This window comes from Martes martes, assembly GCF_963455335.1.
Source record: "Martes martes genome assembly, chromosome: 2".
In the NCBI taxonomy this organism is placed as follows: domain Eukaryota; kingdom Metazoa; phylum Chordata; class Mammalia; order Carnivora; family Mustelidae; genus Martes; species Martes martes.
This window is the reverse complement of record NC_137889.1, coordinates 179,327,773-179,352,809: the sequence shown is the minus strand read 5'-3', so window position 1 is coordinate 179,352,809 and position 25,037 is coordinate 179,327,773. Positions and strand designations below refer to the sequence as shown.

At 40.6% G+C, this 25,037-nt stretch overlaps 1 protein-coding gene across 2 annotated transcripts in view; it reads left to right on the top strand.

Annotated features, from left to right (window-relative positions):
- The window catches only part of FRYL (FRY like transcription coactivator), a 139,462-nt gene that overhangs the window by 77,163 nt on the left and 37,262 nt on the right, over window positions 1–25,037 (top strand). For both annotated transcript variants that reach the window (XM_080797035.1, XM_080797034.1), the window contains 15 exons: window positions 286–426; window positions 3,525–3,693; window positions 5,550–5,634; window positions 6,388–6,500; window positions 7,452–7,602; window positions 8,267–8,370; window positions 9,445–9,630; window positions 11,631–11,835; window positions 13,023–13,144; window positions 14,203–14,393; window positions 15,708–15,802; window positions 16,870–17,477; window positions 17,805–17,902; window positions 22,030–22,200; window positions 24,638–24,778. In XM_080797035.1, coding sequence (XP_080653161.1) covers window positions 286–426; window positions 3,525–3,693; window positions 5,550–5,634; window positions 6,388–6,500; window positions 7,452–7,602; window positions 8,267–8,370; window positions 9,445–9,630; window positions 11,631–11,835; window positions 13,023–13,144; window positions 14,203–14,393; window positions 15,708–15,802; window positions 16,870–17,477; window positions 17,805–17,902; window positions 22,030–22,200; window positions 24,638–24,778 — 2,580 coding nt within the window. The remainder of the gene's footprint in view (window positions 1–285; window positions 427–3,524; window positions 3,694–5,549; window positions 5,635–6,387; window positions 6,501–7,451; window positions 7,603–8,266; window positions 8,371–9,444; window positions 9,631–11,630; window positions 11,836–13,022; window positions 13,145–14,202; window positions 14,394–15,707; window positions 15,803–16,869; window positions 17,478–17,804; window positions 17,903–22,029; window positions 22,201–24,637; window positions 24,779–25,037) is intronic.

Sequence of the window (25,037 nt, the reverse complement as noted above, 5' to 3'; positions counted from 1 at the left end):
CAGATCATCCTGTGATAACCAAACAGATAATGGTCTGACAAAGAACCAAATTCCTTCCCTTAAAACACTTCTCATTGGATACAGGATATGGTCTTGGAGGGAGGAGAGAAAATCATATATGATTGATGATGTTTATGTTTAGATTTAAAGAAATATTTATTCCTCTAGAGGAGGGAAAAAAAGCTGCCTCTAAAAACACAATTTTCTAATATTTCGCGGTGTGACAAAGTTGGGTACTGAATACGCAGTCATCACTGAAGTGTGTGCTATGTGTCCTGCATCTAGTACGGGGACGAGCTGGCCTGGTCGGAGGTGGAGAATGTGTGGACCACGCTTGCAGACGGCTGGCCGAAAAACCTGAAAATCATTTTGCACTTTCTGATCAGTATTTGTGGAGTGAATAGTGAACCAAGCCTCTTGCCTTACGTATGTATTCAGGTTCATTTAATTTTCATTTTTTTTTTGGTGGCTTAGATTCTTTTTTTTTTTTTTTTTTAATTTGACAGGCAGAGATCACAAGTAGGCAGAGGGGCAGGCAGAGGTTGGGGGGAAGCAGGCTCCCACCAAGCAGAGAGCCTGATGTGGGGCTCGATCCCAGGACCCTGGGATCATGACCTGAGCCAAAGGCAGAAGCTTTAACCTACTGAGCCACCCAGGCACCCCTATTACCATTTTTTTAAAGTAATACTTACCTGGTTTCTTGTAGTACCAGAATGTGGGGAGCAGGAGAGCAGCAGAAGCAAAGGCCCATAGTAGGGACCCCGCCTGGAAATCAGCACATGCCTTTGTCCATTGCTTCATTCAACCGCTGTTGACTGGCCTTGCCCACAGGCCAGGTGCTTTTCTAGCTTCTGGGCATTTCAGTCCGATAGGTGATGGAGATTTTATTCTTTGAACCTCCGCCTAATGTATTTAATGAGTAAACCAGTAAGTTAATACAGTGCAGTCTTGATCAGGGCTACAGAGGAAAATTGCAAGGTACTAAGTGTGAATAACCAAGAAACCACAGCTCTCTGGGAGGAGTGGAGATGATCCCCAAGGGGAAGTCATCTAGAAGTGAGACCAAAAAATTGAGAATGTTCATGCTTTCTGCTAGGCAGGAGCTGGATAGGAGATCAGTATGGTGAGTGAGAGAGCTCAGTGCTTGTAGAATGGCGCCGACGGCTTCCAGAAGTGGGGGGATGCATAGGAAGAGGTATGCAATGAAGACTGTCACAGTCTTTACCTTCTAGAGGGGAAAGCATTGCTTACATCTGCTCAAGTGGAGAGTAACACGAGAATGTGAAACATGAGGGTTCGACTGGAGGCACACAGGCGGACCAGTGCACACGTGTGTGTGCACACATCAATGTCAGGCAATACCCTAAAATCATGACCTGAGCCTAGATCAAGAGTCGGGTGCTTAACCAGCTGAGCCACCCAGGCACCCCATCTCTGGGCAGATCTTAAAATATGCTTTATTATATCATACCAGAAATCTTACAATGATTACCCATTGATAACCGACCTACACACAGCTCTGTATCTATTGCTGTCTTCCCAGAGCCTGGTCTAGTGTCTGGCACATAGAAGGTACCTGTAATTGGATGGAAGGATGTGTGAGTTGGGCTGGAAGAAGAAACAGGCAGGAAGTAATAATGCCAAGAAGCCAAGATGAAATTCAGGGAATAACCATTTGCCAGGAACTTAAAAAAGGAGCTATTTTTAATGACCATCATAATTTCTCGATTTTCATTCTTAATCGCTTATTCTAGGCCAGGCATGGAATAAGCACCTCATCTACATTGTTTCATTGAATTCTTAGATCTGAGTGTGTGAAGATTACGGCAGTTCTATGGATGAATAAAACAGGGCAGAGAGTAACTTCTTCAACGTTGGGCAGCTATGAGCTCCGTCACATAGTAGAGTGAATTCCCACTTTGTGGAGAAGCCTGGCTGCTTTCTCACGGTCAGATGGATTAAAGGCACAGAGGCAGGAATGCATCTAGCAGGGTTAGGAGGTGACTGAGTCTGAGAACAGAGACTTAGCGAAGACTTAAAGCGGTTTGGATAGAGACAGAGCTGTGTGTAGGTCGGTTATCAATGGGCAATCATTATAAGATTTCTGGTATGATATAATAAAGCATATTCTAAGGTTCGCCCAGGGTGGGGTGCCTGGGTGGCTGAGTGGGTTAAGCCTCTGCCTTCAGCTCAGGTCATGATCTAAGGGTCCTGGGATCGAGCCCCGCATCGGGCTCTCTGCTCAGCGGGGAGCCTGCTTCCCCCCTCTCTCTCTGCCTGCCTCTCTGCCTACTTGTGATCTCTCTCTCTCTGTCAAATAAATAAATAAAAATCTTAAATAAAAAAAAAATTTGCCCAGGGTGGGGCACCTGGGTGGCTCAGTCGGTTAAGCACCCGAGTCTTGATTTGGGCTCAGGTCATGATCTCAGGGTCCTGGGATGGGGCCCGGAGTTGGGCTCCACATTTAGTGGGGAGCCTGCTTGAGCTGCTTTCTCTCCCTCTCCCTCTCCCTCTGTCCCTCCCCATTCTCTCTAAAAATCAATCACTCAATCTTAAAAAATAAATAAATAGGATTTGCCCTGGGGTCATGTAAAGCAGAGTTGCCCCTTTTTCTGTGTGCCGGTGAATCACCAGGGTATCTGGTTCTGGTGGGGGGGTGGGGGGGTGGGGGTGGGGGTGGGTGGGTGGAGCCGAGATCTTATATTTCTAGCAGCTCCCTCTCCCCTCCCCCACCTATGCTGGCAGGACCACATTTTTTAAGCTGCAAGGATTGAAGTACAAAGAAAAAAGGAGGCTGATTAGTTAGTAAGCGATTCATTAATACTTATTGCCGAGACACAGAATGCATACTACTGAAATGTTCTTTTTCCCTTACTTAACTCATACTATGTACTAGGCATGTTTAAAGTGCTTTCTTAAATCTTACTTAATCCTAACAACTCTATGAAGTAGGTGTCGTTGTCCCCATTCTGCAGAAGAGAAAACCGAGAGTAACTGTGCAATCGCATAGCTACCAAGTGTCTACGCCCCAGTCCATGCTGTGTGGTCTGGGTTCTAGTTCAGCTCCAGTTCTTTGCTTGTAATCACCACTCTGCACCTGCTGGGTTAAATACAGAGTCTTAGTAGGGGAAGCAGAATTAAAAATCCTGTGTTTGAAGTCTAAGGGGAACGTAGGGATGGTATTATTAATTGAAATCTCTTCATTAAAAAGACACTGATTTATAGGAAAGCAGTTATCTTTTGCTTTTCTAAAAAAAAAAAAAAAGCAGAATAGTAAGGAAGTAGATAATGTGGAAACCGTTAAGCAGTCGAGTCATCCCGATTAAATCTAACACTGAGGGCCAGGGGAACACCGTCTTTATAAAGCCAACTAACGTCTTATTGGCAATCAATGTTCAGATTTAAGTTGGGCTTATTTAAATACCATTTCGAATGGATCTTAGCTGATAAAACCTGCTTCGAGACCCAATTTATGAAAGAAAAATTGTCCTTTGTCTCTTCTGAACCGTTTTCTCTTGTGACAGGTGAAGAAAGTTATTGTCTATTTAGGTAGAGACAAAACCATGCAGTTGCTGGAAGAGCTGGTGAGTGAGCTCCAGCTGACCGATCCCGTCAGCTCAGGCGTCACTCACATGGATAACCCCCCGTACTACCGCATCACTTCCAGCTGCAAAATCCCTTCCGTCACCTCAGGTAAGAAGTCCCTTAAAACCGACCCCTTGGTCTCCGAAGAGAAGCTTTACCTAACTGTTCAGCTCAGCGGGCCTTTGTTTTCAACAGTGTCAGGAAACACAAAAGCCATCGTGAGTCCCGTGTGGGGACCAATTTGACAGGACTTCGTAAATCCTCACAGGAGTGAAGGAGTTGGACCTCGAAAGGGTTCTTAGTATTATAGAGGGAAACAGACTTACACATATGTGTGTGGAACTGGAATATAGATTTATATATCCTTATACAACAAGCATTTTTCTAATAAGTATAAATAGTATCTTAAATATAGAAAAGGCTTACTTATTGACCTACTCTGTAATTTTGTATTATAATTATTTGGGCATATATGATACCTAATGTCCAGTCATGTGAGTGTTATATGTATATACAGATATAATCACAGTAATATTTTCAGTTGCAGAAACTACATCCCTGAGGGAATAACTGCCTCTGAAAATCAGTGTAATAACAGGACTATTTTAGGTTATATTTCCATGAAGTTCTTTGTCACTCAGTTTCTATGAAATGTTTCTGGCATGTTAATAACATCTGTGTAATTAGAAATATTTCATAATTTATTTCTTGTCATCTGTTTTCATCTCTTGGCTCCTTTTGTTCTGCTTTCTAAGGGATTTCTGATAACACTTCCATAGAGTTTTTCTTATCTGTCAGAATGTTAATTCCAAAGAGTTTATTTTTTAATGAATTTTTTTTAGGAGCACCTTATTCATGTTTCATGGTTGGACTGTCATCTATAATTAATTTTCTTCTCCCTGCAGAAGAGCCTGTTTTCTCTATATTGCTCTGTTTTGATTTGTCTTGGTAAAAGCTTTCCTCAAAAGCCTACCAACTCGAGATCTGTATTTTTTGATAAAGAGTAGAATATTGAAAAGTTGATTGGATATTTTGTAGGTATATATGGAGCTTGTTGACTTTGTCTTTTGTTGTGTGATGATTTCACTGATGAAAGTGTCTATCGGTCTCTTCTCTTGGACTAATCCAGTTACCCAGACAAAACTCTACTAGTCATCTACCCAAAGTAGAGTGTGTAGGGCTGTGTGTATGTACACATACATAGAATCCATGGATAGACATACACATGTACACGCAACATTGTCTTCATGCCTTCTGGTAACTCAGTGGGGTGAGAAGCTTTCAAGGGGATACCATCTCAAGTTTTAGTGTGTGTATTTCCCCTCAATTCCCCTATTCTCAATGAAGTTCTTCCTCTTTCAGCTGTAAATAATGTGCCCTAGCCCAGAAATCTTTGATTTACTGTTATCAGAAAAGAATCCTGGGGGCACCTGGCTGGCTGAATTGGAAGAACATGCAACTCTTGATCTCAGGGTCATGAATTTGAGGCCCATCTTGGGTATAGAAATTACTTAAATGAGTAAAGTTGAAAAAAAAAAAAAGATTTCTGGAAGTGGAGGGGCATAGATCTTGGGGACCAACTACTTCTGAAATAGATTTTCAACCAAGCCCGCTATTTTAGTTACATTTCTAACCCCTACACCCAGAGGTACTCAGTGCTGCTAATGCCTGAGTCTTTTGAAGGTTCAGCAATAAAGCTGTGGATGCTTCTTGGTTTCCCCCACTACCAGCTTAGGATTCAGCCTCCTCAAAGCTGACTTACTTCTTGTCCATTTGTTTTCAAGCTTCTAAACTTTGGTTGCTGTTGTCTCCTTTCCCTCTTGGTCATTATGAGTACATTTCTTTTGAAAAATCACCCTGCTCTCATTTTAGTGGAGTTTTAACATCTGTAATTTTGAAATCTTTTGTTCTTACTGAGTTATCCCAGGCTTTAAGCTCACAGATAGTTTCATTTCTGATTGCAGGAACTACTTCCAGTAGCAATACAATGGTAGCTCCCATAGATGGTAATCCTGATAATAAGCCCATAAAAGAGAGTATTGAAGAGAGGTAAGTACCTCTCTGTTCTTCATTAGCCTTTCAGGTTGACAGATACTATTATCACCAGAATAAATGATCATTTCTGCATTGCAATGTATGTTTCATTGAGTGTATATTTCAGAATTCTAGTGAAGAAATATATTTCCATTGTGGAAAATTTCCACCATGACCGTTTCATTATCAGAATGCTGACGTGCTAGATTTCTTCTCTGTGCTCTAATGTTTGAGTAGATTATGTCCAGTCTTTTTGTGTCGTCTGCATTTTTAGAGTTTTCTAAATGGCTGTTTACTCTGCCTGTTATTGATAAGCTAGGTTTCACCAGAACATTATTACCACAACAGTTTAAGAAAAGTCTTCAGGTAGAAATAATTGACTTAAAAGCTTAAGCTTGGGGCTCCTGGGTGGCTCAGTTGGTTAAGCATCTGCCTTCCACTTAGGTCTTGATCCCGGATTCCTAGGATCGAGCCCCTCGTTGGACTACCTGCTTGGCAGGGAGCCTGCTTCTCCCTCTCCTTCTGCCTGCAGTTCTGCTACTTGTGCGCTCTCTCTCTCTCTCTCTCTCGCCGGCAAATAAATAAACAAAATATTTTTAAAAAAATAAAAAAGCTTAAGCTTTTGAACTATATGGTGGAAATTAGGGTATATCATAGGAAGCTTTTTTCAGTGTTTTATGTACTGTGTTCTATTTTAAACATAGAAAGTGAAAGTACAAATACCATTTTACCATGAACTGTGACTAACTGCCACGATCATTCCCATAGCTATGTGCACCTTGACATCTACAGTGGACTAAGCAGTCACTTAAATCGTCAGCATCACAGACTAGAATCTCGATACAGTAGCAGCTCGGGAGGATCTTATGAAGAAGAAAAAAGTAATAAATTCCACATGTTTTTTTATGACTATAATGGCGAGGTGTATTATTATGTTGATACCAGCGAATATATTTTTCTGATAAATTGTTTTTAAGAGGAGTATTTAAGTGCCACTGATGGTGTTCCAACATAATCCGAAATGTCCTGATTTTAAGCAGCAGCACGAATGGGGAAATTTGTTTTCAAAGCACAGGTTCCCTTATAGATAAATCAAAAGGAACATAAGAATTGGTTCTCGAGAAGCACCGTAGACACTGGCTACAGCCTGCTTTTTCTACCAGGTTTGCTCTTTCTCTGTGGATTCACATTTTACTGGCAGATTTGCCCTTGGAGTCGCAAAGTGCATGTCCCCCCAAGTCTCCCTCTAACACTGGGGGAGAGTGGAATAGAGGCACCAGCCTTCAGACTGGGAAGGGACCCTGAAGATGATCTGGTCCAATCTCCTCACTTTGCACATGATGGAACTGAGGTCCAGAGAGGTTAAGTGACTTACCCATGTCACACAGAATTCACATTTCCTGATGTCATTTTTTCACTGCACCCTACAGCCCCGCTGCGGTAAAGCAGATTTCCTTTTAACATGGGTTTGTGTTGGCCCTATCTCAGGAAATTTAGAACGTAGTAACTTACCAGAAGGCCCTTGCTACAAGGCAGCTTCACTCTGATGGGGTTCGTGGCTTGGACATCAATTATGGAGTCTAACAGAGTACGAATGTAGTTTTGCTTTGCTGTGAACGATGGAACCTAAACTGATAGTTCTTTCTGTCTCTGATTTGCTTAACTTGACAATAGTTGTGCTCAGGTCTTCCTAGCAAACCTAGGTCAAAAAAGAGTGGGAAGTTATTTTCTTATCACTTTCCAATGCTATAAATAAATGGTGTCTTACTAGAGTTTGCTTATGTGGGCAGAAAATAGATGGTGTAGAAAATGAGATCATTTTATTTTGATAGGTGATTCAATGCCACTTTATTCTAATTGGCGACTGAAAGTGATGGAGCATAATCAAGGAGAGCCACTACCCTTCCCACCAGCTGGAGGCTGCTGGTCACCACTGGTGGATTACTTGCCTGAAACGTCATCACCTGGATTACCTCTTCACAGGTGGACCACAGCGTCATTCCTATTTCATATGAGCCAAATCGCTGCTTAACACTTTCAGCTTTCTTTTTGCTATCTGACAACACGGCATAAGAGCAATTTCTTTCTTTTGATACTGCAACAAATGAGATTCATGTGTTTAGAGTTCGAGAAATCTACAGACTCAGAATTCTGTTTACAATTAATATTATTAAATCTACTTCTGCCGCTGCTTTTCTGGGTGTCTGGCATAGTTACTTGACCTTTCTGGGACCCAGTTACTACATCTGAAAAATATTCTATGGCACTAGGCACTATTACTTTGAATTGTGTTAAAACTGAATTCTACTTAGCGAAAACACAATAGAACAGTTACCGCATTCTCTCAAAATTTATTAATGTATCAGACACGTACTGAACACCTACTATGTGGCAAGCAGTGTGCTAGGTGTCAGGGTTGAAGATGAAGAAATTATGGCCCTTGACTTTGGGGAGCCCTTAGCAGGTAATGTTTTATTCTAAAACTATCACTTAATGGTTTCTTCAGCTATATTTCTTTTCATCTTTTTTTCTTGAGAAGTTGTATTTTTCCATAAAATACATTATTAAAAAAGTCTTCAAGTAACTGGCGTAAGATTTTCTCAAGTTGACTCGGATAGAACATTAATAGCACTCTCATTTGTCACAGGTGTAACATAGCCGTGATCCTTTTGACCGATCTGATCATTGATCACAGTGTGAAAGTGGAATGGGGAAGCTACCTCCATCTTCTTCTTCATGCAATTTTTATAGGTAATAAATATTGCTTCTAACTCAATGTCACATTATATTTCTACAATAATTTAAAGACAGTCTGTTTTTTTTGGTGTTTCTGCTGTCGTTCTGTGGTATATCATTTCCACGATGCCTTTTATGGTGATTCTCATGGCCCAGTAGGGACTTAGTCCTCACCTCTCTCTTAACCACAAATAGGTCTTCTGTCCTCTCCTGTCCTGCGGCACCCCCCACCTCTCACAAACACACCCTCTAGCACGAAAAATTCGAGAGCTATAGCAAGAGTAAAGTTAATTTACCTCTGGAACTGGAAACTTCCAGTGTAAATGGAAAATTAAAATGGGTTCTAAGTGTTTCCCAAAAGAATGGGATTTTGGACAGCCTGATTATTGAAACTCCACTGGGCCCTCAGTCACAGACACATGGGGTCCATCCCATCCGCAGTCCTTCTCGTGCTCGTAGAATTGACTTCCTGAAGCAGGTCAGGGTAGCCATCTTCTCCACAGTTTTCCTGATATGCACACTTATTATATATGTATTCATTTCTTGGATAATAAACATCTACTGACTTTCCGTTATATGCTAGGCACAAAAAATGCTTGCCTTTATGAAATTCATTTACATAAAGTGTTATGTAACAGTGATTTTTTTCTTTTTCTTTTTAAGAGAGGAAGGGAAGGGGGGTTGGAGAAGGGAAAAGGGAGCGGGAGGAAGAGAGAATCCCAATCAGGCTCTACGCCCAGCATAGAGCCTGATGTGGGACTCGATCTCACAACCCTGAGTCCATGACCTGAGCCAAATTAAAAGTCGGACATTCAGCCGAATGAACCACCCAGACACCCCCAAAGTAATAATAATCCCTAATAGATTGCTAAATTTTAGTCAGAAAATGCATGGAAAACTTGTCTTGATTCTCCCTAGTGCTCTAAGACAATGATAAAAATTCCAGACCAATAACTATTTTTGTGTCTTCTACATCGTCTTCTACAAAACATGTTCTGTAATGTCCGCTTTTCTTTAAAATATGTGTTTGGAAGCAAGAGTAGTCATTATTTCTCTTTATTGATGATTATTTTCTCCTGTCCTTTCTAGGGTTTGACCACTGCCACCCTGAGGTGTACGAGCATTGTAAACGCCTGCTTCTGCACTTACTAATAGTAATGGGATCCAACAGTAACATCCGCACTGTTGCTTCTGTCCTTCTCAGGAACAAGGAGTTTAACGAGCCCAGGGTGCTTACAGTCAAACAGGTTGCACACTCCGATTACACTTTCACAGGTATTTGCTCCAAATGCCCAGTTTGATTGACAGTGGAATCATGCTTCATTAATTTGAAGTCTGCAGTGGAGAAAGTCAATGAAATCAAAGTTGAAGTACATTTTTTTAAGTGTAGTTTTATTAGTTTAAGGACCATTTACGTTATTTATTCACTAGTAAAAGAAATAAGCATGGAGTATTTGAGTGTTTTGCCTTTTAAGGGTCTTCATCGTACAGATTTTACTTCTTAACATACAAGTTGAAGATCAGTGAACGAGTGCTTAGCTGATTGAGCACAGTTATGGAGAAGACATTGAACTTGTATTAGATTCCTCGTACTCTCAAGATCTGAAAAATGGACAGAGGAAGACATTTAAAGTTTTTTATTAACTTGGTTATATTTACTGTATGTATGTATGTATGTATTTTTTAAAAGATTTATTTATTTGAGAGCGAGAGAGCACATGTGAGTGGGGGCAGAGGCAGAGGGAGAGGGAAAGAGAATCTCAAGCAGACTCCCCGCTGAGCACGGAGCCCAGCGCACGGGGCTCGATCTCATGACTCTGAGATCATGAGTTGAGCTGAAGCCAAGAGTCAGACACTTAACTGACTGAGCCGCTGAGGTGCCCCTATATTTACTGTATTTAAAATGTTACGCATTTTTAAGTCTAGTAAGTTCCAAGTTACACATTTTGAATAATGAGGTCCAAATTATTGACTTTAATATAAATGTTATTTCATTGTTAGTATGCGTTTTTTTACTTTGCAAGTTACATTTTCTTCTTTCCTGATAGCCATAACTTACTACATTTGTCTGTATCATCAGGTTAATAATAGGTGATCTAGAAAGTGTTTTTTTTTTTTTTAAGATTTTATTTATTTATTTGACAGACAGAGATCACAAGTAGGCAGAGAGGCAGGCAGAGAGAGAGAAAAGGAAGCAGGCTCCCTGCTGAGCAGAGAGCCAGATGTGGGGCTCGATCCCAGGACCCTGGGATCATACCCTGAGCCGAAGGCAGAGGCTTTAACCCACTGAGCCACCCAGGCGCCCCTAGAAAGTGTTTTTAAAAAACGAAATAAAACTACCTTTTTTCACTAGTCCTATAACGTCAGATACAGGGTTAAAGTACTTGGTTAAAACCCTATTTTTTACTTAAAACCGTGTAGTTAGTAAGGAAACAATTAGTAAATATCTCACCTTTTAAAATGTGATTAAAAGATCAATAGAATAAAGCTTACGCCTCTTTTATGTTGAAGCATCTTTATTTAAAATTCCAGAGTTTGTTTTTGTTATTTGTTTTTAAGACTCCTTTTGCCATCTTGTGAAGATCGGAATTAGTAACAGCCTGTAAAAGAATTTAATAATTGATGTAATATAAATATTACGAAGTTTTGAAAATTATCTTTCTTCACGTAAAATGAAGCGGAAAGTGTCAAATCCTTTCCCTAAGAAAAATCAGTTCAGGTTGTGGAAACACTGGGCTCAACACGTGTTGAGACAACATGCCAAAACATTAGGAAAGTGCCACTTTCAGCTTCCCTCAGCAGATGGCAGCAGAGGACTTCACAGTAAATCCAGATAGTTAAGTTTGTCTGTTTTTTTAAAGATTTTATTTATTTATTTGACAGAGAGAGAGAGAGATCACAAGCAGGCAGAGAGGCAGGCAGAGAGAGAGGGGGAAGCAGGCTTCCCGCTGAGCGGAGAGGCCGATGTGGGGCTCAATCCCAAGACCCCGGGATCATGACCTGAGCCGAAGGCAGAGGCTTTAACCCACTGAGCCACCCAGACGCCCCAATCCAGATAGTTAAGTTTTAATAGGAGGAAAACAATGTTGGCCCCCAGGCTCACGGGCTGGAATTTGGTGCTGATGAGGCTTCCACAGGAGGAGTGCTGATTTGCGCCAGGGGGTGCCAAGATTCCCACGTGGGGCCCGTATAACCTGTGAGGAAGGAGGGTTTAACTGTAGATAGTGTGTGAGATCCTCTCCTGTCTGGTATTCACACCATCTTTTCTCTTGCAGCGGGCGTTAGTGACTTTATACCTGATTACCAGCCCTCCCCCATGACTGACTCAGGGCTTAGCTCAAGTTCTACCTCTTCTAGTATCAGCCTAGGAAATAACAGCGCTGCCATTTCCCATCTGCACACCACTATCCTCAATGAGGTCGACATCTCAGTAGAGCAGGATGGAAAAGTCAAAACCCTCATGGAATTCATTACCTCAAGGTAACGTCACAGCTCTCGCCATTCTGGCAACTGGGCTGTGTTAAGTCGTTCTTGCATTTGTCAGCTACGGGGAACCCTGTTTTTCATTGCTGGCTGGCCACTGATTTGGAATACCCAGGTGTATACTATGTGACACTTGGAAAAGTTGATGCCTCCGAAGACTTCTTTTGGGTTCACACAGTCCTCCCTGAGGAGGACCTTAATCGTGTCTGGGTACCAGGTGGCCAAAGAGAAGACAGTATTATCAGAATACGTATCCCACCTCCATTAGCTACATTGGCAGTCATCAGATTTTTACTCTTTACAAGGCACCATAAGTAGGGAAGACACCTAGATGGGGACAAGGGGGTTGGTGTTCCACAGCAAGAGAGAAATCACCAGGAGCATGAGAAGTAAAATGTGTTTGGTGAGTAAGCCAGTCTGACTGTAATGCTGAGGGAGATGTTTCTAGACGAGAAAACTCTGTAGGCACTGGAGAATTCAGACGGGAGGGCCATGAGGCCTAGGCCACAGGCTACAGATCTCTCATCTTTCCAGAAAACAGAAATTATTGAAAATCCTTGAGCTGGATGGGAAGGGGGTGGGAAGCACAATTAAATACGTCGAGAACAATCCGTCTCATGGCAATGAACAGGATGAATTAAAGGTTTTGGAAACTAGTGGCTGTGTGACCGCCTAATCTTTTCAGGGCCCTCTGGGCCTGAGGTAATAAGGAGTTTAACCCTTACTAAACAAGGAGGCAGCCTTGAGAATGCAAAGATATTTTAAAGAATCAGCAGGAAGCTGTTCGGTCGTAAACATTCCCTGTATTTTTAGCTAGTAAATTATTTTCTTTGCATTGCAGTCTAAATACAGTGTAGCCTCTCGAAATTATGTTGTGACCTGTAACACAGAAACAGTAACCAGTACTCTTCTCACTTGGCAGAATTTGTCATCTTTTCCTACCATCTCCGGGAGAATTTAACTGTAATGACGGAGGCTGAAATTTCTTGTAACCCGGATCTTCCTCACCTTGAGAGAGACCATTACACATTCAAGTACATAAATAATAGTGGACTGTGTGCATGCTATTTGATTTATTCCGTTGCTGTCCTTTCTAGTGGCAAAGGCACATTTTAGGTGACTAGGAGTGAAACTGTTAATGCCAGTTTAAAACCAAGGGAATTATGTCTGTTCTCTGTTTTCAGGAAAAGAGGGCCCCTTTGGAACCATGAGGATGTTTCTGCCAAGAATCCTAGCATAAAGAGTGCTGAGCAGTTAACTACGTTTTTGAAACATGTGGTTTCTGTTTTTAAGCAGTCAAGTTCAGGTATCTTCTCTTAAGTATTTCAGATGATGCTGACTTTGATTGAGATATTTTAATGTGATGTGAAAATTTCTGATACTGCTTAGCAAAGAGTTGACAGTTGACATGCCTGCATTAAAAAGTTTTGGATGGGTTTTTCTTTCTTCTTTTTTTTTTTCTAAAGATTTCATCTATTTGAGAGAGAGGGAGAGGGAGAGGGAGCATGGGCGGGGGGAAGGCAGAGGCAGGGGTGGGGCTGGTGCTCGAGACTAGATCCCAGGACCCTGGGATCATGATCGGACCAAAAGGCGGGTGCTTAACTGACTAAGCCACCCAGGCGCCCCTAGACATCTTTTTAAATTCATTTTCTTTTTGAACTCATTTGCGATAACAGATTTGTTTTGATTCAAGAAAAACTAAGTCACTCCTTAAAAAATAAGAAAGTCATTTGTGACATTCTGGGGTTCTTCTTTTCATATGTGATGACAAAGTTACAGTGTAGTGACATATTAGGAAACAGTTACATGACGGGAGCATAGGCGGAGATGACAAACTCAAATTCTGTTTTAATCTGTAACAGTCTTCTATGATCTAAACTTGACATTTGAAAATCAGAGTAAAAATGTATGTGTTTAAAGCACTGGTTCTCAACTAGGGGTGATTGTTGACCCTCGGATATCTGGCAATATCCGGAGACATTTTTGTCACAACGGGGGGGCTTGGGGGGGCAAGGGACCACCGGTCGCTCTTGGTGTCCAGCTGGGCAGAGGCTAAACCACTGCCACACAAGTATGCCGCACAGGTCCACCTTCACAACCAAGACTTGTGCGGTCAAAATAGCAGCAGCGCTGAGGTTGAGAAACCCTGTTCTCCAAGAACACTGCCCTGGAGATGGGAGCGAAGAGTCCTCTAAAATGCACATGACTTTAGTGCAAAGACAAGGCACTGACTTCTAAAATCTGAGTGCCTGCCCGGTTGGCCAGGCAGTATGCTGGGCGCTGGGTTTAGAATGGTTCACGTCTGGTGATAACCCTGCCTTCCAAGCAGCGGGAAGCACTCACTGGTACCCTTTGTCTTCGCAGAAGGAATGCACTTGGAGCATCACCTTAGTGAAGTTGCTCTGCAAACAGCACTTTCTTGTTCTTCTCGACACTATGCCGGGAGATCCTTCCAGATTTTCAGGGCCCTAAAGCAGCCTCTTTCTGCAGCTACACTTTCTGACGTTCTCTCCAGACTCGTAGAAACTGTAGGGGACCCAGGGGAAGATGCACAGGTATTGCTTTAAATTCTTTCCACGCCATCGAGCTACTCACTGTCAAGGTCTCATTTGCCGAGCACAGAGCATAACAGGTCTGACGGTTATGTAGAATTCGTGTCGGATGCTCACAAGCAGGCAAAGAATTATGAAACAGAGTTTTGTAAATGATATTTAGTAACATACTAACTGAATCAAATATCTAGTGCCTGTTAGAGAAAGCTTTACATTTACACACGCACACACGCACACTTGGATATTATTTTGGGTTGACCACAAGGTAAAAGAGATGGGAAATTAAATTGAAATAGAGAGTGCTGAGTTTTTAAGATAAATTAAGTGAAATAATGCAATTGAGAACTTACGCCTATACAGAGTGGAGATTTTATTAACACTGTTCTAGATACTGGGGATACAGTATAGTGAACAAGGGAAAGTTTCTGGCATTCCAGAGCTCACATTCTACTGGGAAAATAAGTCTCTAATCCACCAAGAATATGTAACACGATTTTATTTAGTGATTAATGCTGTGAAAATAATAAGGTCTAGTAACAGGTTAAAGAGTGGCAGGGAAGAGGGAGTTGTTTGTATATATGATCATCTGAGAAGGTGAGTTTTAAACACATGTGTAAATAAAGTGAGGCCTGAGAAATAGGACTAACAAGTGCAAAGGCCCTGAGGCAGAAGCAGTAGGCCTTTCTTTGAAGAACGTGAAGCAAACCAGTATGGCTAGCATATTGGATGGGGTATGTCTAGCGTCAGGAGTTGATGTGGGCAGGTCCAGATTGTGTGAGGTCTAGTAGGCCCTGGTGTGAGGTGGGCTTTTAGTTTGAGTTGATGGCAAACAATGCTCCTAGTCTTTGAGAGGAAAGTGATGGATATAATTTGCTATTTAGAAAACTTCAGAGGCCAGGTACAGTCCTTGGGAGGGCAGTAGGACTCAGCTAAGGTACTTATTGTAAAAGTCCACACTGAAACGGGGGCAGTTTAGATTAAGGGAAGCTGTGGAGGTATAGAGAGGGGGTCAGATTTCGGATATATTTTGTAAGTAATATTTTCATGACTTGCTGATAGCTTTAATTTAGAGGTGAGAGAAAGAAACAAAAGTGACTCCGATTTTTGGCCTGAGCAATTTTGGGTGAAATGTGCCATTATAACCATTAGTTTGATGAGTTTTCATCAGTTAGCAAGATCATGTTGCTCAAGAGTTTAATCATTTCGTAATATTAGTGTTGAGTTTGTTCTAATTTTAAATCTCATCAGGAAGTCCGTTACAATATTTTTTCTTCCAGAGCATAATTAATGAAAATCTGCCCTTTTTTTGCCCCCTAGGGATTTGTGATTGAGCTTCTTCTCACATTGGAATCTGCAATTGATACTTTGGCTGAAACCATGAAGCATTATGATCTTCTTTCTGCCCTTTCTCAGTAAGAATTTAAGCCAGACAAACTGTAGATTTGTAGGTAGAACTCCAGTAGCTAAATATGCGCCTAACTGTGACATTATATTATTCTTTTATTGGTGGTGAGAATAATACCAAACAACTCAGATGAATTACCAGTGGGAATGAGAGCCTCCGACAGGGGGGCCGTGTGCAAAGTCTTACAGAGCTGTAAGTGGCGGGGTGTTCTTCTCAGGTCCTGGTCAGAGATCTTTCTGCTGCACGACGGGGCATCAGCGTCACTGCCCAGCTCCGTTCTTGCCACACCCAATGTCCCACTGCCTCGCACGCAGCAGGCCAGCCCCCTCCTGGCTCACAGCAGCCGCAGAGTGTCCTCTCCCACTTTCTCTTCCTCGCAAATCCAAATTGGCTTATCCTTTGAGACCCATCTCAGATATCATCACCTAGCCAAGCATTTCGAACTCCCCAAGGGTGGTGTGAATTATTCCATTTTGGGGGTTCTTGGGGGGTTTTCTTCAGAGTTTGATAACAGTAATTAACAAGCTATAAATGTTTACATCTCCCTGTCGCCCAAAAGACTTCAGTATTCCTAGCACTTTGCATGCTGCTGGCACCTATAAGCAGCATTCTGTCATTATTTTTATAAAATCAATGATAATTGGATGTGAGGGAAAAGGAGAGATCAAAAATAAATTTTTGAGCTTGATTTTTTGGGGGAAAGAGTGTGCATTGACAGAAATAAGGACATGGGAACCATCAAGTCTGGGGATAAGACAAATGAGGTCTGCTTTGGACTAAATCCTAGAGCTGAAAGTTGCCAGTGATTATTGTAGCAGAATTTTTACTTCAAATCAAACGTCATCCAGCTCATGGGACACAGTCAGCCACGGCAGGAAAGATACTGTTGTACATTTTGCTTTCCTATGGCGGAAAGAACCAAAATTTGAATAAGCCAAGTCAGATACACTCTAACATAATTTTTCCTGATTAACAGTGCTTTTTCAGTGTTTTCAAGAGTAAAATTGAGCTAGCACAAGAAGTGATGGTACATGCATTTATCTTTTCTTTCTCTCTTTTCATTTTTTGGTCCAGAACCTCATACCATGACCCTATACTGGGAAACAAGTATGCAGCTAACAGGAAAAGCACTGGACAGCTCAATCTAAGCACAAGCCCCATTAATAGTAGCAGTTACTTGGGATACAACAGCAATGCAAGAAGTAACTCTCTGAGACTAACTTTCATCGGTGACCGAAGAGGTGACCGGCGGCGGAGTAACACACTGGATATAATGGACGGACGGATAAACCATAGCAATAGTTTAGCAAGGACTAGAAGCCTCTCCTCTCTGAGAGAGAAGGGAATGTATGACGTGCAGTCCACTACTGAGCCTACCAACTTGATGGCCACCATATTTTGGATAGCAGCATCGTTACTAGAATCCGATTATGAGTACGAGTACCTCCTAGCGCTCAGGCTTCTGAACAAACTGCTCATCCACTTGCCTTTGGATAAATCGGAGAGTCGAGAGAAGATCGAAAATGTACAAAGCAAGTTGAAATGGAATAACTTTCCAGGCCTTCAGCAGCTCTTCCTTAAGGGTTTTACCTCAGTCTCTACACAAGAGATGACCGTGAACCTCCTCAGTAAACTCATCGCTGTCTCCAAACTCACGCTGGTGGATCCTTCCCAGCTGTCAGGTGATGTTAATAGAATTGCACCAGCTCTCTGCTTTTGAATGGAGTGAAGTGTAAACTAATGTGTTTTGAAGTCTACTAATTTCCGCTTTTCCACACAGAGTCACGGGTTGATTTGTTTGCTTGTTTGTTTGAGTACGTGAGATAGCCTCAGTTCCTTGGTAAAAGCAAAAAAAACAACAACAACAACAAAAAAAGAGATCGTAGAAGGTCAGGTGTTCCAAGAAATAAAGAGAAAATGGTTTCTGTGAACCATGAAGAAAATACCTTTGGTTTTTAAAGTCATGTGCAATAAAATTGGTTATTGTTTGCTTTTTTTTTTTTTGATAGGCTTTCCTCTTAACATCCTTTGCTTATTGCCTCACTTAATCCAGCATTTTGACAGCCCAACTCAGTTTTGCAAAGAAACAGCTAGTCGAATAGCAAAGGTAAGCAAATGTTATGCTGACAGATAACGCTAAAGGGAAATTTTTCTGGAGTTTATCTTAAAGGGGGGAATCTCTTAAGTCTTTCTACTGTCACTTCCTCTGTAAATTTCACGTCTAAATTTTTATTCTTTTCATGCATCTCAAGGCGTTTTACAGTAATGATGTAAGCTACCACTCTTCAAATCACAGTGAATAAAATTATTTGTTTAGTGTAATGCTCCTCTGAGTCGAGTCTTTTTCTGCTCCGTTTCCCTACTTTTATCTTCTACCTTTCTGTCAGTCTTCAGTTCATTCATTTGTTTTACCAGATATTTGCTGAGCACTGGGCTGGGTGCCAGAAATGCAGTGATAATCAAAGGAGACAGGATACTTGCCCCTGTGGGTCTTAGAGTAGGGGTGCAAGCAAGTAAGTAGACAGTCCCCTAGAGTCTGATAAGTGTGCAATGAAAGGACAGGCCTCCAGGGGCACAGAGAGCAAAAGTCTGCCTAACTGAAGGCTGAATAGGATTAATCAAAATAAGATCCCTGGATGAGAAACTAGGAACAGAGTGACTTAGGTTTCCAGGCAGGAGAAATTGCATGTGCAAAGGCCCTGAGAAGAAGAGGGGATAATACACTCTGTGACTCCAAAGGTTCTCTCTCCCTTTTGCCCTTTTCCTTTTAACATTCTCTTCACCTCTCTTTGCTGGCTTCATTCTGTTCCTTATTTTCTTTCCTTCAAAGGTTTCTGAAACAGGAATGTACCGATTTTTAAATCATCCGTTAACATTTTGTTCGAAAGTGTTAGAGCTCTTAATCATAATTTTGAAGAAGAATATGATTTTTATTAACTTTTTAATAATTTCAAGAACAATAAAGAACCTTGCCTTCTACTTAAACTTAATTCTTAATTTTCTTTCTTCTTCCTTGTTTTTTCAAGTCAATTATTGAGTCTTGGAAGAAGGGCTTTACAGACGGAAAATATAAACAGTCATGAGAAGGCATTCTCTAAATTTATAAGCCTTGTACATACAATAGGAAATCAGCTGAGCTGGGGGAGATAAGTGAAGAGCCGTAGAAAGAAGGTCACCTAGCTAAAGCTGGGGGAGAGGGGAGAAAAATCAGAGAAATTTGCAACAAAAGGGAATAAGCAAGTGAAATTCTCTGAACGAGCTTTTTTATATAAGCAAATCTTTAAATAGCTACAGGTCATTTAACAAGTAGCACAACAGTAGATGGAAAGGGCAAGTAAGCAGAAAGCCAAAGAGAGCACCCGCCTCTCCAGGGCCTGGATCCCAGCACAGGCAAGTGCAAAGTCATTTCTGAGCTGCCCCGGCCCCGTGAATCCCGTTAACAGCTGCACACACAGAATCCTTTTTGTTAACTTGAGAGATACTCGTTAATAAATGACAAGGTAATATTTATTAAGTATGCTGTTGAATCCCTCTCTGATTAAATTGCTAAATTAATAAATTAGATATGGAGAGATCTTTAACATAACCATTTGAAAAGCACGCATTTAAAAAGAAGAGCCATTACTGTAGTTAGTGGAAACATATCTGAATTTTGAAAATGATTGCCTAAAAAAACCCCAACAACATGTTTTTGCATTAAGGAGGTCTGAAAGTGATATAAAATAATTTATTAAAATATTGTTCACTTAAATATTCTAATGACCTGTCATTAAAAGAATGTCGTAAACCAGTTTTTTTTTTTTTGTTTTTTTTTTTTTTTGGTGAGAGGTAAGAAAGAACATATAAAGGGGAAAAAATTATATTGGCTTACTTTGGGATTTCAAAACATAAAAAGCACCAGTCCTTTAATGAGGGAAGTAGGAGCATTTAGAATGGCAGGGGATGCTGTTGGAGACCCTCCTTCCGAATGCTGGCCCAAGCCAGGAGCCCAGCCTGGGCCAGCCCAAAGGCTGTAGAAGCACAGGACACTCCCAGATACCTTTCTGTTTTTAAGATACCAAACACAGCTTTCTATGAGTCATAAATTGTTTTTAAGTCTGTTTTCTTCCTGTTGAGTGGGACACAAAGTTTCCTCTGTCTGCTTTCAGCAACCTGCAGGATATGAATTAAATTGATTCCTTAATTATCCTCTCACTTAAAACTGTTGAAAGTCATTTTCTGCCATTATGTGCTTCCTCATTATGCAAATATCCCTGGTTCTGTTTGTGCCCGTGGAGAGCACAGAACTTCAAAGTGAGGCAACACTTAGGACAAATATTGTCCTTTTAAGCTATTCATTATAGTAAAAATAGTATGCTGAAAATGTTTGCTTATAAGACATACCCTTCTGGGGTCATACTTTAACCCAGTCATTCAAAAATTCCAAAATTAGGGGTGCCTGGGTCTCTCAGTGGGTTAAGCCTCTGCCTTCAGCTCAGGTCATGATCTCAGGGTCCTGGGATCAAGCCCTGCGTAGGGCTCTCTGCTCGGCAGGGAGCCTGCTTCTCCCTTCTCTCTCTGCCTGCCTCTCTGCCTACTTGTGATCTCTGTCAAATAGATAGATAAAATCTTTAAAAAAAAAAAAATCCAAAATTAAATCTAAGCCATTGTCTTTACAATTACACAGTATCTATTCCTAAGAATTTCTTCCTCTTCAACAACAGGTTTTTTTTAAAAAATCATGCTTTAAAAAAAATATTTTTTAAGGACAGAAGAGTTCTTTAAGAATGACTTATTTTTCAGGAGAGAATGCTTTAATATTTTAAAGAACTTACTTTAAAATAGTAAGGTGATTCCTAAAAAAATAATAAGTTGCCAAATTTTAAAATTATGTGATTTTTTAAAAATAGTGTGCCTATTGGATTTTGAAATACAAATAAACATCAACAAAAAATTTTTTTCTGCCTACCCCATCTGTTTTATGGGTAAAAGGGTAATGCATGAAACTAGCTTCTTTTAACAATCTTATAAAATAACTTCCAAGATACTGCTAGGAGTCCACAGTCTCGCATGCCTTCCTGTTTCAGGCCTATCCAGTGATAATGTCCACATGATGAGTCTAAGTAATAGTTACGTTCATCTGAAAGTTGAAAAGTACATAATTTTAAAAGGTAATATTCTGCAGTTGACCTTGAACAACACAGTGGTTGGGGCACCAACCCCCTGCACTGCTGAAAATCGCATAAGACTTTTTACTCTCCCCAAACGTAATTGCTAAAGTCCTGTTGACTGTAAGCCCTACCGATAATGTAAACAGGTCAGTTAACACATATTTTGTATACTACCTGTATCATATACTGTATTCTTACAATAAAGTAAGCTAGAGCACAGAAAATGTTACTACAAAAATCAGAAGAGAAAATACGCGTACAGTCCTATCCTGTATTTATCAAAAAGAATCTGTGTATAAGTGGACCCGCACCCCCTCTGCCCCTGCCGTTGTTCAGGGGTCAACGGTATTTGATAGAGGTTCTGTAATACTGGATCAGACAAACTCTAGGAAGTCCGTACATTTTGAAGTAGCCTTAACTTACTGGCCAAGGACCTTAAGAGTTTGCGGAGATTTCCAGAAGAGCAATCTGGGGTCTGTCCTGCAGGCTCTCATGTACGGGGTCCTGCAGGATGGCCTGGAGAGGCAGAACTCAGGGTTTTATCAGAGCCCCAAGGAAGTCCTTTGAATAGGTCACGCATGTCAGCGCCCCTGCAGTTGACTGTCCTACTCAAAGAACCAGGAGAGCTTGCGACAAAAGCCTTTCTGCTCTGGCTCAGCGTCTCTCAACCCCGTGGAGCCTGCCTGTTGCGTTAATGTGCACTGAACCAACCACGTAGGGATTTTACAAAACAAAACTCTTTACAAAACAGCTGCTAATGATATGTAGCATTTCCAAAACCACGTATGGGTTTTGCCAGAGGCAGCTTTATAAAGCGTCAGACTGACAAAAACAGAAGTCCTACTATTTAACCCCCATGGGAGTTCTCGACATCATAATCATCTTTCCATGTTACCCATTAAGTTACTCTCTCAAGAATGCCTCTTGCTATTTTTCTCTCTTTTCTACTGTATTAAATAAAATGCATTAAAGCTTCAACATCTACCTCTAAATTATTGAATAAACATGTTTAGTATAAAATCAAGTTTGAACTTTGAATTGGCTTTCTTTTAGGTGAGTGAAATTATTTCCTTTGGTTTTTTAGGTGTGTGCAGAAGAAAAATGCCCAGCGCTTGTCAACCTGGCTCACATGATGAGCTTGTACAGTGCGCACACCTATTCCAGAGACTGTTCCAACTGGATCAACGTCGTCTGTAGATATCTGCATGACTCCTTCTCAGATACTACGTTCAATCTTGTGACTTACCTTGCAGAGGTAAATTTACCAAAAGGAAAAAAAAAGTCCTTTTTAACTCTTCTGTGGCAAAATTTTCAAGTAGACTTAGTTCTAGAAGCAGTACTGATACTAACGAATCTTGAAATTGTCTTTGAAAGTGAATATAGGTAACATCTTTTTTGAAAGGAAAATATGGGTAGTTCCTTTCAAGTAGAAAGAAAGTATAAAGTATACTGTCAAGTATAAGGGGTTTTTTTTTTTCATTTTCATTTTCAGTGTGTATTTTCTCATTCACTGTCCTTAAGTGACATAAAACTCAAAATAATGTACATTTCACCTTTATTTCAAATTAAAAATGGGTTTTCAGTGGTCTTGATCCTAGAGAATGGTTATAATTTTTGCTTCTAAAAAAATTAGTTCTTGACTTTGAAATCCATTCTAGAATGATATAGTATGCAAAGGCCTTTTCTCCTGGCTAAGTTCTTATTTTAATGATATATTTGCTTCCTGTTCTAAAATATGATTTGGGTGGCTAAAGATGGAATTATAAAAACACTAGTCCTACAACAACATAGAAAGTAAATATTTATTTGTTGAGGAAGTAACTTCATACTTAAAAAAGTAAGTTATTGTTAGATATCCACAAAGAATCTCAAAAAGTCCTAGTTACTAAAAATGCTTGTCCGCTTATAGTAAGTGATACCTTCCTTTTTAAAACTTGACCTCTAGGGTGCCTGGGTGACTCAGTGGGTTAAGCCTCTGCCTTCGGCTCAGGTCATGATCTCAGGGTCCTGGGATCGAGTCCCGCATCGGGCTCTCTGCTCAGCAGGGAGCCTGCTTCCCTCTCTCTCTCTCTCTCTGCCTGCCTGACTGCCTACTTGTGATCTCTGTCAAATAAACAAATAAAATCTTTAAAAAAAAAACAAAACAAAATAAAAAAACTTGACCTCTAAAAATTAAATGTAAAACATTGTATCAGCTTAAAAGAAATTATTCATAATTCAGTAAACATTTTAAATATTGCTCATAACACTGTTAAGCCTAGCTGTGTCATGGATGTTGACTTTAATAGCACGCTTTAGGACTGGTGTGCATTTTTAAGGTGTTGCTTTTGATAGGTTTGCTACCATCAACCTTAGATTTAGGAGAGATTATGATGGGGCAGGGGCACCCGGCTGGCTCAGTCAGTGGAGCATGCAGCTCCTGATCTCAGGGTTGTGAGTTCGAGCCCCACATTGGGGGGTGTAAAGAGTACTTTTTAAAGAGAAAAAAATCTTAAACAACAAAACAGAGAGAGCTGACGATGGGAACTACCTGTGTAGCAGCTTCTTAACCTGAATAAATGCAAGTCTCTAGCTAGGTTTATCTTATACCTACACCTTTAGGAAAAGAGCCAACATAAAACCAAGGCTAACTTCTACAGCCTATTCCTTCATTGGCTTTGAAGTCAAGCTCCTTAGATCAGCTTCACATTGGTGTTGCCATCAAGCTCACCACAAAGGTAGCCCTAGTTCTCCCATCCTGGGGTCATGGAATCTGGAACTGGGACAGGACAGCCTGTGTGTACCACATATGCGACTGGTTTTCACTCTGTAGAGAGAATGCTTTGCCCCAGATGTTACCCTCAGTGATGTAAGTTATCCTTGTTGTATTATTATTATTAATTCTGAAATTATTACTGACAACAGTACTGAAACCAGTTACGTAAACAATATAAAGTTTAGATAGTATGACTACTTTTTTTTTTTTTAAGATTTTATTTATTTGAGAGAGAGTGAGCACGAGCAGGGGTGGGTGGTGAAGGGCAGAGAAGAGGGAGAAGCTGACTCCCCAGCAGAGCAGGGAGCCCGACATGGGGCTCTATCCCAGGACCCTGAATCATGACCTGAGCCGAAGGCAGACATTTAACCAACTGAGCCACCCAGGAATCACATGATTATTTGATTATTTTTTTAAAAATCTTATGGACATTGGGGAAGGTACATGCTATGGTGAGTGCTGTGAAGTGTGTAAACCTGGTGATTCACAGACCTGTACCCCTGGGGCTAGTAATACATTATATGTTAATAAAAAAATTAAAAATTAAAAAAAAAATCATGGCTCAGATGTCAAGAAACTTGTCCAAGATCACATAGCTGATAGGTGCCTGGTATGAATGGTTTGGGGGTAAGTATTCTTTGGTGATGGTGGAATAATGATTTTTTTCTTAACCTAGAATAAATGGTGGTCAACTTAAATTAGTTAAGGAAATGAAAAAAAAACTAAGATTAAAATGAAAAGTAATTATTGATCCTTTCTGAACCAAGGACAAGTAACAGTAACAGACATTATCTTTTACCTTTATTATATATTAGTCTCTGGATTTCTCATCTAACCATAAAATCATGGATTAAATCTATTATGTTTTCAACATCATAAATATAAACATTAAATTCTCCTTAACCTAATGAAAGTATCCTTTTTAATACTATTTTAGCTGTTAGAAAAAGGATTGTCCAGCATGCAGCAATCATTACTACAGATCATCTATAGCCTTTTGAGTCACATTGACCTCTCTGCTGCCCCAGTCAAGCAGTTTAATCTGGAAATCATAAAGATTATTGGCAAATATGTACAGGTGAGTGAACACAAAATTTATGTATAGAATCATTCATTGCAAAACAGTTTATAATCATAAAAAAACCCTTTAAAGGTCCAAGAGTAGAGAAGTAGGTTAGCCCGTAAGTCACGTTTCTAGGAATATTTACAACATGGAAAAGATGTTCTTAATGTAAGTGACAACAAGCAAAATCTGAATGGTAGGATTGGCATGACTCCTAATTTTGCTGAATCATTGTATCTGTGAATATACATTTCAGTAATGACTGGAAGGAATG